Source organism: Phocoena phocoena, chromosome 6 (assembly GCF_963924675.1).
Source record: "Phocoena phocoena chromosome 6, mPhoPho1.1, whole genome shotgun sequence".
NCBI classification, from domain to species: domain Eukaryota; kingdom Metazoa; phylum Chordata; class Mammalia; order Artiodactyla; family Phocoenidae; genus Phocoena; species Phocoena phocoena.
This window is the reverse complement of record NC_089224.1, coordinates 10431272-10450314: the sequence shown is the minus strand read 5'-3', so window position 1 is coordinate 10450314 and position 19043 is coordinate 10431272. Positions and strand designations below refer to the sequence as shown.

Sequence of the window (19043 nt, the reverse complement as noted above, 5' to 3'; positions counted from 1 at the left end):
CGAGGATTATTTTACATCCTAGATTTGCCCACAGTTATACTTAGCATGTCTTAGACATGGAAAGAGTGTGGTAAATACTTTTTGGAGGGAATGAATGAAGGAAATTCGGGGTATTCTTTGGCACAGAACATTATGAATTCACTTCTAGATGTATTGAATTTGAGGTGAAAGCAAGTGAAAAGCTTTTGTAACCTGTGATAGTAAAGTTTGGTAAGAGAATAGGACTGGGAATGCTGTTTCAAGATTTTTTAGCCTGAAGTACCCTCACATCCTCTGTCCTTTATTTTCATAGCAACACAATATATGTTGTTATCTCTGTACACTTATCTCCATTTTGGGAGATTAGAAACCTGGGGCGTGATGTCTGACAGCAAATCTCTTCCAAGGATAAGAAATAATGCCCCTCATTTCTAAGTACAGTGTTCTTTCTGAAAGACCAGGTTACTATTTATATTTTAAGGAGGAGCGCATGATGTGTGCTAACAGAAGATAAATGAGAAGCAAACTGGAAAATACATTTTATCTCTGAATTACTGCACCCACTGCTTTGGTAAAGATCAAGAGAGTTCTCATCAGCTTTTTTCAACTCTGAATATAACAAACGGAGCTTCTCACAGAGGTGTTTTTTTTTGTTTGTTTGTTTTCCAGTAGTTCAAAAGGCAACTTACATGTCAGGAATGAAAGTAGATAGGAGGGTGTTTCTCTTTGTCTAATGATGATGGCTGAGTCTAGAATAACAAATTGTTGTGAACATTTTCGCCCTCTGTTGAATGTAGCTGGTAATCATTTTATAGGGCTCTAATGCTGCTCTATAGCCAATTAAATAGGAAGAAGGTGTGTGTGTCTAAACACTGAAACTGTTTTTGGACACTTACCTTATCCATCTCTTACTAACCACAAGTAAAATATCCATACCAAACAAAACCTACATTGGACTTAAAATGTTATGTGAGACACACACCAATGATCCAACCGTTGTTCCATCTTATAAGATTTAAGCATTTTCCAGAAAGTTACAGGGGGAGAGCAGGCTTGTTGAACATAATGTCTTCAAGACTGACATGCTTCTCTTTCTTTTGCAGGCCTGATTGTTGGCAATGACACTGTTAAGAGGCTGGCATTTGTTTCTGTTCTAACCAGCTACTTTATAACTGTGAATAGTAACTATGCATATGTATTGGTCAGCAAAACCAAGGAACGAGAGCTATGGCAGTTGACAAAGTCAATCTGATTCCTGGGTATCTTTCCTGGGTTCCACCATCAGGGACCTCTTCCCTTCCATCTCATCAACAATGTGGTACCTTTTACTATTTGATAAAGATTAAGGACATGTTCTTTGGTCAACAACCAGAACTTAAAATCTGCTGGAGTAGGGTCAGAGACCATTTCAGTCATAGCTGAGGAAAATGAAATTTCCGTTTTATTTGGTGCCTTGTCCAGGGAGCACACTAACTCTTTCGGAAACACGGGAGTGAGAGGAGGTTGAGTCTTGTCTGATAGCAACTCATGGTTATGGCGAGTGACCCAACGTGACCAGCAGGGGCAGGAGCCACAGAGGAACTCATGACGGGCTACACCATGTTGCGGAATGGGGGCGTGGGCAACGGAGGTCAGACCTGTGTGCTGCGGTGGTCCAACCGCATTCGGCTCACGTGGCTCAGCTTCACCCTCTTCATCATTCTAGTGTTCTTCCCCCTCATCGCCCACTATTATCTCACCACCCTGGACGAAGCGGATGAGGCAGGCAAGCGGATCTTTGGCCCACGGGCTGGTAATGAGCTCTGCGAGGTGAAGCACGTGCTGGATCTCTGCCGCATTCGAGAGTCTGTAAGTGAAGAGCTCTTGCAGCTGGAAGCCAAGCGGCAAGAGCTGAACAGTGAAATCGCCAAGCTGAATCTGAAGATCGAGGCCTGTAAGAAGAGCATTGAGAATGCCAAGCAGGACCTGCTTCAGCTCAAGAACGTCATCAGCCAGACTGAGCACTCTTACAAAGAACTGATGGCCCAAAATCAGCCCAAACTCTCTCTGCCCATCCGACTCCTCCCAGAGAAGGACGATATCGGCCTCCCTCCCCCAAAGGTCCTACGGAGCTGCCGGCTGCACAACTGTTTTGATTATTCTCGCTGCCCTCTCACCTCTGGTTTCCCAGTCTATGTTTATGACAGTGACCAGTTTGCCTTTGGCAGCTACCTGGATCCCTTGGTCAAGCAGGCTTTTCAGGCCACAGCACGAGCCAACGTTTATGTTACAGAAAATGCAGATATTGCCTGCCTTTATGTGATCTTAGTGGGGGAAATGCAGGAGCTGGGGGTGCTGCGGCCTGCTGACCTGGAGAAGCAGCTGTACTCCCTACCACACTGGCGGACAGATGGACACAACCACGTCATCATCAATCTGTCTCGGAAGTCGGACACCCAGAATTTACTGTACAATGTCAGTACAGGCCGGGCCATGGTGGCCCAGTCCACTTTCTATGCTGCCCAATACCGGCCTGGCTTTGACTTGGTGGTATCGCCACTAGTCCACGCCATGTCAGAGCCCAACTTCATGGAAATCCCACCACAGGTGCCAGTGAAGCGGAAATATCTCTTCACCTTCCAGGGTGAGAAGATTGAGTCGCTGAGATCCAGCCTTCAGGAGGCCCGCTCCTTTGAGGAGGAGATGGAGGGTGACCCTCCAGCCGACTACGATGATCGTATCATTGCCACCCTCAAGGCAGTACAGGACAGCAAACTAGATCAGGTCTTGGTAGAATTTACCTGCAAAAACCAGCCTAAACCCAGTCTGCCTACTGAGTGGGCGCTGTGTGGGGAGCGGGAAGACCGCTTAGAATTACTGAAGCTCTCCACCTTCGCCCTCATTATCACTCCCGGGGACCCTCGCTTGGTTATTTCCTCTGGGTGTGCCACACGGCTCTTTGAAGCCCTGGAGGTTGGTGCTGTCCCAGTTGTGCTTGGGGAGCACGTGCAGCTTCCTTACCAGGACGTGCTGCAGTGGAGCGAGGCCGCCCTGGTGGTGCCCAAGCCACGAGTGACCGAGGTCCACTTCCTACTACGGAGCCTCTCCGACAGCGACCTTCTGGCCATGAGGCGGCAAGGCCGCTTCCTCTGGGAGACTTACTTCTCCACCGCGGACAGTATTTTCAGTACTGTGCTGGCTGTGATTAGGAGTCGCATCCAGATCCCAGCCGCTCCCATCCGGGAAGAGGCGGCGGCCGAGATCCCCCATCGCTCAGGCAAGGCAGCCGGCACCGACCCCAACATGGCCGACAATGGCGACTTGGACCTGGGGCCCGTGGAGACGGAGCCGCCCTACGCCTCCCCCAAGTACCTCCGCAACTTCACCTTGACCGTCACGGACTTCTATCGCAGCTGGAACTCTGCGCCAGGACCTTTCCATCTTTTTCCCCACACACCGTTTGACCCTGTGCTGCCCTCAGAGGCCAAATTCTTGGGCTCTGGGACTGGCTTTCGGCCTATTGGCGGCGGGGCCGGGGGCTCCGGCAAGGAGTTCCAGGCCTCGCTGGGCGGCAACGTCCCACGGGAGCAGTTCACAGTGGTGATGCTGACCTACGAGCGGGAGGAGGTGCTCATGAACTCGCTCGAGAGGCTGAATGGCCTCCCTTACCTGAACAAGGTCGTGGTGGTGTGGAATTCTCCCAAGCTGCCCTCAGAGGACCTTCTGTGGCCTGACATTGGCGTCCCCATCATGGTAATAGAAGCATGAGCCTTTTGTTTTACTGCATGAGAGATGAATTCATTCTTAATCTCTTTTCCATAAACATGCTTTTTTTAAAAAAAAAAAAACCTATACAGATTCTTTCCCCGTGAAATTTTCTCCTTGCCTCTATTTCATTCCTTTCAGGCCTTGCCAGTTCCCTCTCTGCTACTTACTTCAGAAATCTCCTAAGACGCTCCAATACCGAAACTGGCCCCGTGAAGGTTTACAAAACCCTGTCACTGACCTCATGGACTTATTCTGTGTCATCACAAAGATGTTGATAATGAGAATGGTGATGAAAAGCTAACATTTATGAAGCACTCATAGTCTAGGCACTATAATTTAGCATTTGTGGAACTTATATAACGAACTAGTAGGGTTTCTTCATTTTAAATCTGTGGAAACTGAGGCTTAGAGAGGTTAATTATTTTGCCCAAGGTCATGATTAGCAATCATGGAGGAGCTGAGTCTTAGTGTGTCTGATTCCAGAAGCTGTGGTTTTAATCACCTCCCGAAGGATTTAGGAAGGAGACCTGTTTCATTTCACAGGATCGGGTACAAGTCCTCTGGGAGACTGGTGTCGGGGGTTTGATGTTTTTAGAGTTGGAGATCCTGAACCTTTTCTGTAGTCTCTTGCAGGTTCTTTCTCATTCTTTACTCCATCTGTTATGGTTAGGATGCTGTATTTTACAGGAAAAGTAATAGCCAAATATGCAGGATAGAGCTTTAGTTCTGAGTACTTTGTTTATCCACCTTCTGATGTAAACTTGTCAATCTAGAGGGAGATTACCCATTTCTCTTAAATGTGAGGCCTTAGAGCAAATCTTAAGCCACCTGGCAACTACTTACCCTGCAGCTTAGGTACTTTCCAGAAAAAGGTAGCAAAGAAGGGCAAAGGTCTGACGGGCCATCATTGCTAGAAGCTTGCTTAAGAAAATTAGTGTAGTATTTAGGAAGAATTTGCCTAGAAGAGGAATGTTCAGGCTACACCAGTTTTTTAAAAATTTATTTCATTAAGGAACTAATTCACGTGAAATATTTTCTAAGCAGCATCATGGTATAATGGGAAAGCATGCATTTTGGAGTGATATAGACCTGGGATTAAGTAGTCATTTTGTCATCTTTGGTAAGTTAATTAACTCCTTTGACTTCAGGATTAAAGAGGAATCTAACATAGTACAAGTAAGGAATCTAGAAAGGTGCCCCCAAATTATTTGATTCCTACTTATTCCTTCCTGTCAAAGGAGATGGAGGGCAGCGTGGATGTTCTGCTTCTGTTAAGGACTCACTTCCCTGATGAAGCCTTCTTGTATCTGCTATATAATTTCCCTTGTGTCATAACTGTTACCACTTTTTCTTCTCTTGTACAAATCTTTGTTTTAAATTTTCTTTCTTAGGAATCCTGCTACTCTCTTACTACTGCTGCTAATCTTTTCTTGTATTTTATTTAGTTGAATTTATAATCTGAGGCTCTTCAAAGACTGTAGGGTTCTACAAACTTTTGATCCCAGAATTCATCGTGTATATTAAGAAAGTGCTGAACGGGGAGATTTTCTTTTTATTGACGTCTTCCCAAATACATTTCACTTATTTTCTTAGTTACAACTTTTGAATGTCATTGAAATTTAAAAAAAAATTGTTCTGTGAAAGGTAGATGCTGCTCAAATAGAATAATAAAGCAGCCTTTGTTTTCCGTTTTCCTGAGTTTTCTTTGATAGGGACGTAGAGAAGCCGATGCCACAACAGTTAACAGCGACTGAGATTTGTCCGAGAACTTACCAGAACTAATCCTTCCTTTTAACTCTGGTGGGAAATAAGTAGTCCTCTTTGATTACTGGGTAGCTCATTGCAGCAATACAATGCCTAGTCAGAAAATGCCAGAGACTTTCCAAGTGGGGGGCTGTTTTGAATCGCTTGTTCGTATTAGTGATACACACTTTTTTCAAGTTCTTCTGAAAAAGAAAAAAACACTTTCAAGCTGGACAGTTTCACTCCATTCTCTAAATATTTGGACTGTTTTCTATTTAAGAGAGGCAGTGTTTTTGGGCAGCAGTTGAATTGTCAACCTCTTGGGCATAGAGTCAACACTACCCAGGTATCAGGGCTACAAGGGACTGGCAGCTCTCCCCTGTGGGAGAATGGCACTGTTAGGAAGCATCTCAGAGTGGATTGTCCACCGAGGGTGAAGATGTGACCTATCCATTGTGTTACAGTTAACAGGTCTTTGTAAAGTTAGCAGCAGAGTGGTTCCCAGGCAATCTGTCCGATTCCAGTCCTTCAGGGAAAATGATTTGAAACGAGCATTTTGGCTAAAAGAATCAACCCAGGAAGCTACATGCCATTTCAGAAAATCCTGGGCAGTTTGTGCTTCTCTTCTGCTCAGGGTGCCAGCAGCACAATGGGCATGATTGCTAGCTGTTTGTGTAAGGAAAGAGGGGTTGTCTTAGGGGGTACCTGCTGGGGTTAATATGTTAAAATCCCTCATTCTTTTCTATTACTTACATCGGGTCTGGCTTAGAGTAAATGTGATCTTCACGGCCACCCTCCTGCCCCAAATGCTTTATATAAAGAGAATTTCAGTTCAGATGGGGTAGGGCCTGGGCGTGGTGACAGCACTGCCCCCAGGGAGATGGGGTATGTGCCACCAGCTGCAGGGGTCTCTCACCTGAATGGTGTGGGACGGCTGCCCAGAGGCTGGGACAGTGGGTGACTGCTCTCTCGCCGTCTCTTGCCCGTTTTCTGAACAGTCGAATCAGGTTCCTTAGCGCCTGGAGCAGAAGACATGAATGTTTAATGGAAGTCGGATGGAGGGTAGCGTTGTGCCGGGGGTTTTGAAGGCTGTCTTCTGAAAAACTCCTACTAGGTGGGGAGGCCACCACTTTCATGCATCTTAAAGATTTTCCATTGTTTCCAGGCCTCCATTCTTTGAAACGATATGTCAGTGATTTCTCAGATTTTTGTTTCCCTGTATGTAATGTGTTATTTTTCTCTGGCTGCTTTCAAGACTTTTTCTTTAAATTTGGTTTTCAGCAGTTGGACTGTGATATGCCTCTGTGTGGTTTTCTTTGACTTGTGTTTTGATTGGGGTTCACTAAGCCTCTTGAGCCTAGTAATTTATGTTTTCTTAAATCATATTTTGGGGAATTTTTATTCAGTATTTGTTCAGATATTTTTCTGTCCCATTCTTGCCCTCCTTTTCTTGGGGACTCTGTTCTATGTATATTAGACATTTTGATGTTGTCCCACAGTTTTCAGTGGCTCTGTTCATTTTTTAAAAATCTTTTTTATCTTTGATAATTTCTGTTGATCTGTCATCAAGTTTACTGACTTGTATCTACACTGCTCTTAAGCTCATTGAGTCAGTTTTAAATTTCAGATACTGTATTTTCCAGTTCCAGAATTTCCATGTTTTTAAGAATGACAGTTTGTTTCTCTGCTGAGATTTCCTGTTTTGTTTTTTTCCCATTCTGAGTATGCTTTCCTTCATTGAGCACAGTTATGATAGCTACTTTAACATCTTAGTTAACATCTTAGTCTGCTAATTCCAACATGTGGGTCATTTGAGTATTTGCTGTAATTGAGTTTTCTTTTTTCCTGAGGACTGGGTCATGTTTTTCTGGTTCTTTGTACATCACATCAAACAGTTTTGTATTAAACATTATGAATGTTCTGAAGACTGTGGGTTTTGTTTTATTTCTCTGAGAAGTGTTGAGATTTTAGTTTTAGCAGGCAGTTAATTTGGTTGGACTCAGACTGCACGTTCTCTCTCAAGTGGCAACGCAAATGTTAGTTCAGCCCTTTTGTCTTTAGCTGGTCTGCTTGCAAACAGCACCAAGCATGCATGGTTCAGGGGTGGCCCGGAGACTGGGCAGTTTATACATGGTACATGGAGCTCCCCCTATCTGGCTCTCTCCATGCTGGAATCTCCTTTCTTCCAGGGGCTGTGGCTGCCCCAAACTCTTTTCCTCATTCTTCAGGCCAGAAAGACTTGGGTGTTGTATATGCGAGTTTAAGTCTTGCATGGTACTGACTTTGGCGTACTCTCAGGGCAAAAGCAACGGTGAGTCTCCCCGTGTCCGTAATTCCTTCCTAAATTTCAGCTCCCCTTCACAATTTGTTGCCTTCTGCTCACTATCTAGTGCTTTCAGGTAATGCTTTTTTGGTATTTTTGTCCAGAGTTTACGTTACCGTCTACAGGAGGCTGGGTCTGGGTGGGGCTTTTTCAGCCATCCTGGAAGTAGGAGCCTCCAGGTGGTCTCTTTTTGGATACACGGCCCCACCCAGAATTTTGGTTCAAGTTATTACTTTATTCTGACCAGTTAACACATCTTCACTCTGCTTTATAGTCTAGAAAATTGTACTAAATAGGGTGGCCTTGTTGGAGCGTTGACTGGAAATGAGACCGTGAAAGTCTGTCCTTTTGGAGTTTTAAAACGTGGGCTGTTATGAAGGGGACGTTGTCATTCACAGTGTAGTCTTGCCCACTCAAAACATTGCCCATCTCTACGCTACGTACTCACTTGTTTCTCAGTCTTGTGACAGCCAGGCCCTTGATTCTTAATTTCTAGTTTTCTTCTCTGTAAAGGGTACAGCTCATTTACACAGGGAGCCTGGGAGGCCCTTTTTGAAGAGGTGATGTTTGAGCAGAAGCCTGAAGGATGTGAGAGAACGGACCACGTAAATTCTGGAGGAATATACAGAGAACGGCAAGTGCAACAGGCTTGTTGGGTTCAGGACATGGCAGGGGGACCCAGTGTATTGGGGGTGGAATGATCGACTGGAGAGTTTGAGCAGGTCAGAGGAGGCAGAGGCCAGCACATGTAGACCATGGTAAGGATTCCAGGTTTTATTCTCAGTGCATTAGGGTGCCAGCAGAGGGTTTTGAGCAGGGAGAAATATGGTATGTGTGCGACCGTGGGGAAAAGAGCAGGAACAGTTCAAAGGCTATTGCAGTAGCCCAGGTGAGGGGTGCCAGCGGCTTGGACGGGGCAGTCGTGGTGGAGGTGGTGATTCAGAGATAAGCTATCACGCCGCTCTGGGAGACTCCGAGGTCTCTGGAAGTGAGGCCGGAATGTGCCATGTTTCCAAAATGAAAACTGTAGAGATACGAGGTGATTTTTTTAGCCCTTTTCCCTCTTTCCCAGCCCTTGATACTAGAATTGAACAAGGAGAGTTCTGTTTTGGGAACTTAATGTCATGCCAGCCTAGTTATTTTAGTACTATTGCCCCAGTAGTCTACTCAGGAAGACTGGAAGAGAAACTGGCTGTGTCGTCAGCTCAGTCATTAAGATTCAGTCTTGGGCCTCTGCCAGCCGGGCAGTTGAAGGCTTTATTTCTGGCTGGACCTCAGGCAAGAGTAGAGATAATTCTAAAGTCTTATTCTTTAGAAAGTTGATATGTTTTATTTTTTTGTCTGTGCCCACTCTACTTTTAAAAATATTACTTGAGGGCTTCCCTGGTGGCGCAGTGCTTGGGAGTCCACCTGCCGATGCAGGGGACACGGGTTCGTGCCCTAGTCCGGGAGGATCCCACATGCCGCGGAGCGGGTGGGCCCGTGAGCCATGGCCACTGAGCCTGCGCGTCCAGAGCCTGTGCTCTGCAACGGGAGAGGCCACAGCGGTGAGAGGCCCGAGTACCACAAAAAAAAAAAAAATACTACTACTTGAATGTGTCAGATACTAATTTTCTAAATTCTAGGCAAAGCTAACAGGAGAAACCTTGTCCAGTTTCTCTAGGTCCGAGACTGTACAAAGTCTGGTGAATTCACCAGGTATTGGTACGTCTGGTTTTTGTTTTTTTTTTTTAATTTATTAATTTATTTATTTTTGGCTACGTTGGGTCTTCGTTGCTGTGCACAGACTTTATCTAGTGTCAGTGAGCAGGGGCTACTCTTCGTTGGTGCTCAGGCTTCTCATTGCGGTGGCTTCTCTTGTTGTGGAGCACGGGCTCTAGGCTCATGGACTTCAGTGGTTCTGGCTCGCGGACTCTAGAGCACAGGCTCAGTAGTTGTGGCGCACAGGCTTAGTTGCTCTGCAGCATGTGGGATCTTCCCGGACTAGGGCTCGAACCCGTGTCCCCTGCATTGGCAGGCGGATTCTTAACCGCTGTGCCACCAGGGAAGCCCTGGGTTTTTTGTTTGTTTGTTTGTTTACAATATTTTACTTAATAATCAGGTGGCTACAGTTATAGCTCTCTTTTTCTGTTTGAGAATGGGCTATGGCTGTGAAGAATTACATAAAACAAAGTTACCAGAAATCAGAAATTAATAGCAGATATTATAGATGTGTGATATAAAGGAATTGCTGAAAAGTCATGTTGCATAAATGATTTACTAACTGCAGTAAATCAGTTCTTTAGATAATGTCCCTCCTCTTAGTTTATATGTACTCTTTTTTACAAATTCAAAGTAAGGAATCTGAGAGAATTCTATTGCTTTAGGTCACTTGACTAATTAATACCTAAATTAGAACTTAGGTATTAATTCCTAGTTCAGTGCATAGTTTTCTTTTTTCACCAAATCTAAGTTTCTTGGAAAGGCACAGCATGTGTGTGTGTGTGTGTGTGTGTATGTATGTATGTATATATATGCACACACACACATTCATACATACATAGATACATAGTATATATATTTTACAAATTCAAGTAAGAGGTTTTACTAATCTCATGTAATTGCTAACATTTTTTGAGCATTTTCCATGTGCTAGGTAGGTACTGTGTCATGCTGTTTATATGCATTCTCTCATTTGGTGGTGAACCTGTAACCTATGCTGTTTTACCTACAGTTTCACAGGGATCATTGGCAACTTTTTCTCTTATAAGTTGAGACAGTCTTATCTCATAACCTAAAACATATACTGTTTTTTTAAATAATGCATTAGACTCAAATGTAAAGTTATAAATGGAAAACCAGTTTGCTGTGTTGCCTTCTTATTCCTTTTCCTTCCTTCTTTGCATTTCCCAGTTTTTTGCCCCTACCACTCTGTTTATTAAATGAATGAGCTCCTTGAAAAATCAAGAAGTTTTGGTGCTGCTTCTTTTTCAGTTGTCTTTTCTGTTGATAACTCTCCACCCAGTCACCTCAAGCTCTGTTTCACATGGGTCCTCACAAGTAGGTACACATGACCATGTGCTTCCTCTTGGACCTCATTTTCTTGCTTCCTGAGCTCTATGATGGGTTGCTTTTTCAAGTTAGAGGAAAGCGGGGGATGGAGGACAAAAGTTAGTTGTTGTTTACCTTTATTGCCTGTAGGATGGCTTGACATAAAGTTCATTCTCAGAAATGGATCCATTACAGAAGTGTATTATGCAGATGCATGTATTGTTGGAGATTGTTGGGTTTGGCTGGGCAAAATTTGATCTTAAAGAGAAAAAGGACAACATTATACGTGTATTTAAGTTGATGAATTTAGTAGGTGGCATTATGTGTTTGTGTGGTGCTTTATAGTGTCCACGTACATTTTCAAATTTTACTACTTCTCAGATAATGTTCTACTTTTTAGTGTTCTCTGCTCTTGATCTGCTGTATGACTTAGGTTGCTTCACTTAATCTCTTCATGTCCTATTTTTCTTTCCTACCAACTTCAGAGACATGCCTATGGCTCGTCATGAGCTGCTTTCAAAAAGATTCCATATTTAGGTAGTTCTTCTGTTTGGAGAAGTTCTTCTGTTGCATTATTCTGCTTCACTTGAGCAGCTATCACTTACTGAATTGTTGAAATGTTCCGTTGTTCCTTTAAATAGCAATAACTACTTACATTTTCATCCCTTAGATATTGAGATATTTGCTATTAATTGGGACTCAGACTTATCATGGTAGCTGATTAAATACTTATGATGTGAATTGATACTTGGCTAATTAATGTGGATTTGCTGATTCTGCCTGGATTTAGAAACCAAATGCCTGGTTAACGCAGTAGGAGAAAGGACCCTATTCGAGTAGCAGTTCTTTTATTATTCATAAACTCCAGAATTCCTCAAGGACCAGGCTGAGTGTTAATTGAAGATACTGATTGATTTTTGATCATGCATGCACTTTATACATTTGCATATGGTAGGGTTCTAGGCCGTGCTTGTTGGACTGTTCCGTTGATGATGAGACGAAGGGCGCCTTCATGAATGATGGTGAACAGAGAACTAGGGAGACATCATCAGGGAGTGTTGTGTGTGGAACAGGAAAAATGAGTGTTAGTGAGCACTACTTCTGGCCTGTTGTAGGTTGATGGATTTTTTTGCTATAGAAAACTAGATTAGATACAGAGAGTTTTCAGTATATCCAGTGTTTATAGTTTTGATATATAAACTTCTCAAGTCTTTATTCTGTATTCTGAAAATAGGATGGACAGGGCTAAATTAGGTCCTATTTCCTGTTTATTCGTTTATTCATTCATTTATAAAACACTTGTTGAAGATCTGCTGCATGCCAGGCACTGCTCTATACATTCTAGTCAGTGTCATGCCAGTATTTAAATCAGTAACTTGAAGGTCAGTCTTCATGTTCACAAGTTACTAAGCTATAATCATAAGGCATGAAAAAAATAGCCACTGTTGAGGGAGGGAGGAGTGTTGTTTTAATTTGGAAAAAAACAAAATAACATCAAAAAAAATGAGAATATTTCCCAAATGTGACATATTACTTCTGGTTGACTCATTTCTTTCACATTTGATCTGCCCTTTCTCAGATCTGCCTTTTCTCAGATCCTTAGAGGCCAGTGCTGATCTGCATGTCTGCATTACAAATATTGGAATCTTTTCCTTGTTCTGATTTTGGTGCCAGAAAGGACAGCGGTTGGTTTGCTTGGCTTTTGTCTAGCCATTAAGCACTATAGCTCTGAAGCAAATTTGGTAGAAGAAAGCTTTCACTCCCCTCACCCTTCAATTTTAGTTTGTATTTGCAAACTTTGAAAGGTGGAAATCTCTTTTGGTTTATGGGAAAAAGGTGATCGTGCTTAAATTACGAGTTACATTTATTCAGAGTTTGCTTTACTGTCTCCTGGTGGTTGACTGTAAATCAGGGTGTCTCAGCAGTGGCACAGTCACATTTGGGCTGGATAATTCTATTTCACGGGGCCGTCCTGTGCACTGTAGGATCTAGCAGCATCCCTGGCCTCTGCCCACTAGATGCAAGAAACTCCCCCCGCCCCCCCAAGTTGTGACAACCAGCAATGTCCACAGATATTGTCAAATGTCTCTTGGGGGGCAAAATCACTCCTAGCTGAGAACCACCACTCCGAATCCTTAAAGCAGACCTACTGACCACAGTTGTTTGTGAGCTAACCACAAGTAAGCTGCTGCCATACTTGACGTTGTGTTTCTCTGAATCCTTAAAAGTTTTTCTTTTATTCTGATGGATGTTGCTTCAGTTCCCTAATCCTGGGGATCTTACTGTCATCCCAGAGGAGTTGTGCCAGGATGAGCAGAGATGATGGTACATGTGATGTATTCCTGGAATCCAGAAGACTTGTTCTTAATGGACCTGCCCCTTAATGGACTTTAATAGACTTTCTCAGAAAAGCTGCATGTGGAATCTAGGCCAACACATATTTGATATGAGGCCTTCAGCTCTAAGTCTTCCAAAGGACAAGCAGGTCCTCTTGATTGGATTTACTCTGTAATTAGACAAAAAGTTTGGCTATGTTCTAGGTGTTAAATCATGATCATTTTAGTTTTTAATTGTTGTATTTATTTATTTATAAATTTATTTATTTTTGGCTGTGTTGGGTCTTCGTTGCTGCACACAGGCTTTCTCTAGTTGTGGCGATCGGGGGCTACTCTTAGTCGCGGTGCGCAGCCTTTTCGTTGCAGTGGCTTCTCCTGTTGAGGAGCACGGCACGTGGGCTTTAGGGGTTGTGACACTTGGGCTCAGTAGTCGTGGCTCACGGGCTCTAGAGTGCAGGCTCAGTAGTTGTGGCGCACGGGCTTAGTTTTTCTGTGGCATGTGGGATCTTCCTGGACCAGGGCTCGAACCCGTGTCCCCTGCACTGGCAGGCGGATTCTTAACGACTGCGCCACCTGGGAAGCCCTTGTATCTTTTTTTTGTGTGTGTGGTACGCGGGCCTCTCACTGTCGCGGCCTCTCCCGTTGTGGAGCGCAGGCTCAGCGGCCATGGCTCACGGGCCCAGCCGCTCCACGGCATGTGGGATCTTCCCAGACCGGGGCACAAACCCGTGTCCCCTGCATTGGAAGGCGGACTCTCAACCACTGCACCACCAGGGAAGCCCTGTATCTTGTTTTTAGACTAAGAGGTTTTTTGTAGGGTTGTCAAGTTTGGCTGATAAACAACTTGCATTTTTGCACACAACATGGTGCTGTGACGATTTAGCAGAGAGGTTGCTTACTTACGTTCATACACATGACAAGTGGTAGAATTGGAATCTGAACGCAAGTTTTTCTGGTTGACTTCAAAGCCATGCTTTTTCCTCTGTACCAGCGCCTGTCAAAATTTAATGTGCATAGGACTCGGGGATCTTGTTAAAATGCAGGTCGGTCCTGACTTCGTAGGTTTAGGGAGGGCTGCATTTCTGCATTTCTGGCAGAGTCCCAGATGATGCCCGTGTTGCTGGTCTTTGGATTGTATTTTGAGTACTGGAGCTCTGTACTATGTTCTTGGATTGTTAATTGTGCTGTAGGTAATCCTCCTGGTGGTTAACTCACAAAATTGGTAATCTACAATTGAATATTCAAGAATTGGATGTTTGACGGATTTTTTTTTCTCATTTTAAGCTATGTGTATTCCCTGGTAGAGCTGAGGGACAGCTGTACTCACCTGAACTGGCAGCGTTGCAGGTCTGTGTTAAGTCAATGCTGGGCACATCAGGACAGTAACATGAATGACCCGAGGGTAGCTTGTGGGGCAAGCGTTCGAGTGAACAGCTGCCGTAGTCTGCTGATTCTGGGGTGGACGTTAGTTTACATTTCCACATCTCTGAAATTGGGTATTTCCTAAGATAGACAGCATTTTACCATCACCAAGGTTGGCATTTGTCTTCGGCTACTTCTGGCCACCCTCCCACTCTCTGAGGTAGAGCCAGGCAGATACCACGGTGAGCACGTGGCCTTCTCCCCCTTCTTGCTCCTCTCTTTTTCCTGACCCAGGGTTCAGTGCCTTTGTTCTGTCACTGCTGAACCCGAGCTTGGGAGGTCTGGGCTACAAGCCCAGGGATTTTTATATTGGTCAAAAGTGCTGCAGGGCAGGGCTTCCCTGGTGGCGCAGTGGTTGAGAGTCCGCCTGCCGATGCAGGGGACGCGGGTTCGTGCCCCGGCCCGCGAAGGTCCCACGTGCTGCGGAGCGGCTGGGCCCGTGAGCCATGGCCGCAGAGCCTGTGCGTCCGGAGCCTCTGCTCAGCAACGGAAAAAAGTGCTGCAGGGCAAGATGGGTTTCTCTGCCGATTGCTTGGCTCTCCGTAGTAGCAAATCTGTTACAGATTTTTCCTTGTCTTGGTAGGAACTCCTCCAGGACTGAGGCAAAGTTTTAAAAAGCTCTTTATTAAACATTCTAAATGATAAACTATTTCCCATCTTTATTGTTTGGCAGCATTTTTATTTCTTGATGGTACACAAATTAATAATACATTTTCCATGGGGCTTTCGTTGGATGAGATTTATAAACTTAATCGAAGTTTAGCAGAGAAGCACTGATTTGGAGTTGGGGTTATTAGTTAGAGTCTAGCTCTGCCACTTGCCAGTCGTCCACATGTAAAGTGAAAGTTGACTGATCTCCAAGGCCCTTCTGGCTCTGAACTAATTGGATTCTAAGTGTGCTAGAATGAAGTAATTGAAATATGACGACTCTGCCTTAAGAGCACAGAAGAAGTGATTACTTTTGACGAGGTTGGGGAGTGACAGGAGGCATCTGAACTGGGTCTCCAGGGGGAGAATAATTGTGGTAGAGGAATAGGAGAAAGAGTATTTTAAGCCAAAGGGACAATACTCGTGAGGTCATGGGAGTACTGAAACCATTCATAAACTTTTAGACTCTGGATAAAATTACATTCCTTACGCTACGTGGAGGTTAGCCTCATTACAAGTAAGGTGTTTTGTTAAAAGTAAGATGACCCTTCTTGGCTTTCCAAAAAGGTGATTGCTCAAGAAGTTCTCTTTGTTTCTGGTTTTTGAGAATAAAATGATGGTTCCTCACTAGCTGGATTAATTAGGTATAGAAACCGTAAAAATAAAATGAGCTATCAAAGTACTGAGTATGTTCATCCTTGTTTATTTGAGTTATCAGGGACAAGGTGAATAATAAAGCTACTACCTATGTTATAGTAAACTATGCTTATCTGAGGCAGGTTTAAATAATTTTTAAAATCATAATGTAGTTCTACCATTTGGGCACTAATCTTTGTTTTGTGAAGAAATTACTGCTTTTCATAGTGGGTCACTTTGGATAGAGATTCTTTGAATTGGGAATTTCTTTGGAAACAAAAGCTGTTAGTTTTACTGGATCAGGTACACCTTGAAAGAAAAACCTCTTGTAAGTGTAGTCAGTGTTGCAGGTAGGAATTGGAAAAGTGAAGTAATAAGTAATTAACCTCAACCAGATGGACTGTCCTTTGTTCTTTTATACCAAAGAGAAAGGCCTTAAAATTGGGGGTCAGAAATTACATAGACTCAAGGGAGTTCTGAGTTTGGTTTTAAAGGGGATTCCAGGGCTGAGACTCATAATCTCAGTTCTACTCTGCCATCTTGTGTTCTCTTGGGAAACTTATTTTTAATTTCCCTAGACTGTGTTTATTGCATACGTAGAATAATCCTCAGCTTTAGCTTGTTTCACAGAAAAATTAGTTAGCAAATGAATACAGCTTAAAATGTGAAATCTTTATACATCTGCTGAAATATGAGGCAATTTCTGTTCCTAAAAGGCGTATGCTAGATTTTACAGGTGGTAGGTCAGCAGGCGAAACTATTCAGGATGTTTAGCCGCAGTCTGCTTTGACCTAAAGGCAGTTATGCTTTTGCATTGAACGATGCAGCATTGATCGTTAAGTGTTTTTCCTTCCTCTTTACAGGTGGTCCGTACTGAGAAGAACAGTTTGAACAATCGATTCCTGCCCTGGAATGAAATCGAGACAGAGGCCATCCTGTCTATTGATGATGACGCTCACCTCCGCCACGATGAAATCATGTTTGGGTTTCGGTGAGGACCTGATTTTCAGTTACGAAACACTTTTGTTTGCAAGTGACAGGAAACTAACTCAAAACCTGGATTAGGCAGCCAAGTGAATTTCAAAGCTGATAGTAACTGAGACATCTTATTGGGCTTAGATATCGCACTCTGAGGGAACAGTACAGGTGAGGGAATGGAGTAGATCAGGGCCGCTCAGAGTGTGTGCTGGACTGGTACGCTGGCCCATGAACAGTTTATTACCTGTCCACAGTGAGGTAAGTACAAAAATTGAGAGTAGGCATTTAGAAACTTTAAAATGATTTGATATTTACCATGACATCCAAGTGTGAACTTTTTTCTTATAATTCATTTTTTGGGTAACATTTATTGAATATAATTCATACATCGTACAGTTCACTCATTTAAGTGTACCATTCAGTGGTTTTTAGTATAATTACAGAGTTGTGCAACCATCACCATAATCTAGTTTAGAAATCTTCATTACCACCAGAAGAAATCCAGTACCCATTAGCAGTCATTCCCCATTTTTCTCCAACTCCTCTGAGACCTTGGCAACCATTAATGTACTTTGTTTCTCTATAAATTTTCCTTTTACAGACATTCCATATACATGGTACCATATAATATATGCTCTTTGGTAACTGGTTTCTTCACTTAACATAGTGTTTTCAAGGTTCATCCATCTTGTAGCATCTGTCAGTACTTCATCCATTTTGTATGGATGTACACATTTTGTTTGTCCATTTATCCATTGATGGACATTTGGGTTGTTTCTACTCCTTGGCTATTGTGATTAGTGCTGCTATGAACATTCATGTACAGGTTTGTATATGAACATTTCCTTTCTCTTAGATATATACCTTGGAGTGGAATTGCTGGATCATATAGTATCTCTTCGTTTAACATTTTGAGGAACGTACACTCCTGTTTTCCAGAGTGGCTGCACCATTTTATATTGTACCAGCAGTGAATAAGGGTTCTATTTTCTCCGCATCCTTGTCAACACTTGTTATTTTCCATTTTTTATTTATAGCCCTCCTACTGGGTGTGAAGTGGTATTTCAATGTAGTTTTGACTTGCATTTCCCTAATGACTCATGTTATTGGCTATCTTTTCATGTGCTTAATAACAATTTATATATCTTCATTGAAGAAACGTCTGTTGAGATCCTTTGCCCATTGTTATTTGGGTGGTCTTTTTATTATTGAGTTGTAAGAGTTCTCTAGAACTCTTACATTCTAGATCCAAGTCCCTTATCAGAGATATGATTCGCAAATTTTTTCTCCTATCCTGTGGGTTGTCATTTCACTTTCTTGATGGTGTCCTTCAAAGCACAAAAGCTTTTCATTTTAATGAAGTCCAGTTTGTCTATGTTTTCTTAGGTTACTTGTGTTTTTGATGTCATATGTAAGAAACCATGTGATTCATTTTTATTGTGTTTTACAGAAGCATGAATAAGCCAGGGGAACATTACTTGTTTGCCACAGATAGTTTGAGAAGCACTGGAGTAGATACCCTTGGAGATCTTGTTCAAATTAAGTACAGATCCAGGATGGAGAACTCTTTTTCTCTGTGCTTTTGTTCCATTCACTGAAAGCCTGGCCTGACCCCTAGCTTTTAGGCTTCCTTTGGTTTAAGTGGATAAGTGCAGATGCTCAGATGAAAGGAGCAGCGGCTTTATTGCTGTATTTGTCTTAGGTCCATCTATAAAGAATTATTTGACATATTTCTGACAAATCAGAACATCTGTTCTTCCTCTCCCTCACCCAGCCTCTCATTTCCTTTGACTTCTTCCTCCTACTATATTATTGAGGCAAGAGTCTGTTGTTAGCAGTGATAAAAATCCCACTGGAATGTGTTCCTCTGTACCATGACCGTAAGAAGCCAGCTCTCTTTAGTTGTTTTTATGAAAGGAACAAAAGCCATGTGATGGTTCCAGAAATGGGCTTTTGCCATCACAGTTGTCGTTATTAATGGTGGTGGGGAGGGGAGGGAAGGTGGTGTATTTCTGATACAGCATGATGCAGTTTAGAGCATGCTAAAGGACTGGGAGCTGTGAACAGAGTCATGGGATGTTAACAGGAGAATTGCCAATCAGTGCTAGATCCCAAGAATGGTTAAAGGGTCCTGCTTTGATGAGTTTGAAGCTTATTAAGATAGCTGGCACTTGCTATCTTCTATGGCTCTTGATTTAGGA

The 19043-nt window shown here is 43.2% G+C and overlaps 1 protein-coding gene across 1 annotated transcript in view; it reads left to right on the top strand.

Moving 5' to 3' along the window:
* The first annotated feature begins 1274 nt into the window (after positions 1–1274).
* Positions 1275–19043, top strand: part of EXTL3 (exostosin like glycosyltransferase 3) — a 41975-nt gene continuing 24206 nt past the window's right edge. The window contains exons 1-2 of the mRNA XM_065879382.1: positions 1275–3711; positions 16728–16855. Of these exons, the coding sequence (XP_065735454.1) occupies positions 1564–3711; positions 16728–16855 (2276 nt within the window). The 5' untranslated portion in view covers positions 1275–1563. The remainder of the gene's footprint in view (positions 3712–16727; positions 16856–19043) is intronic.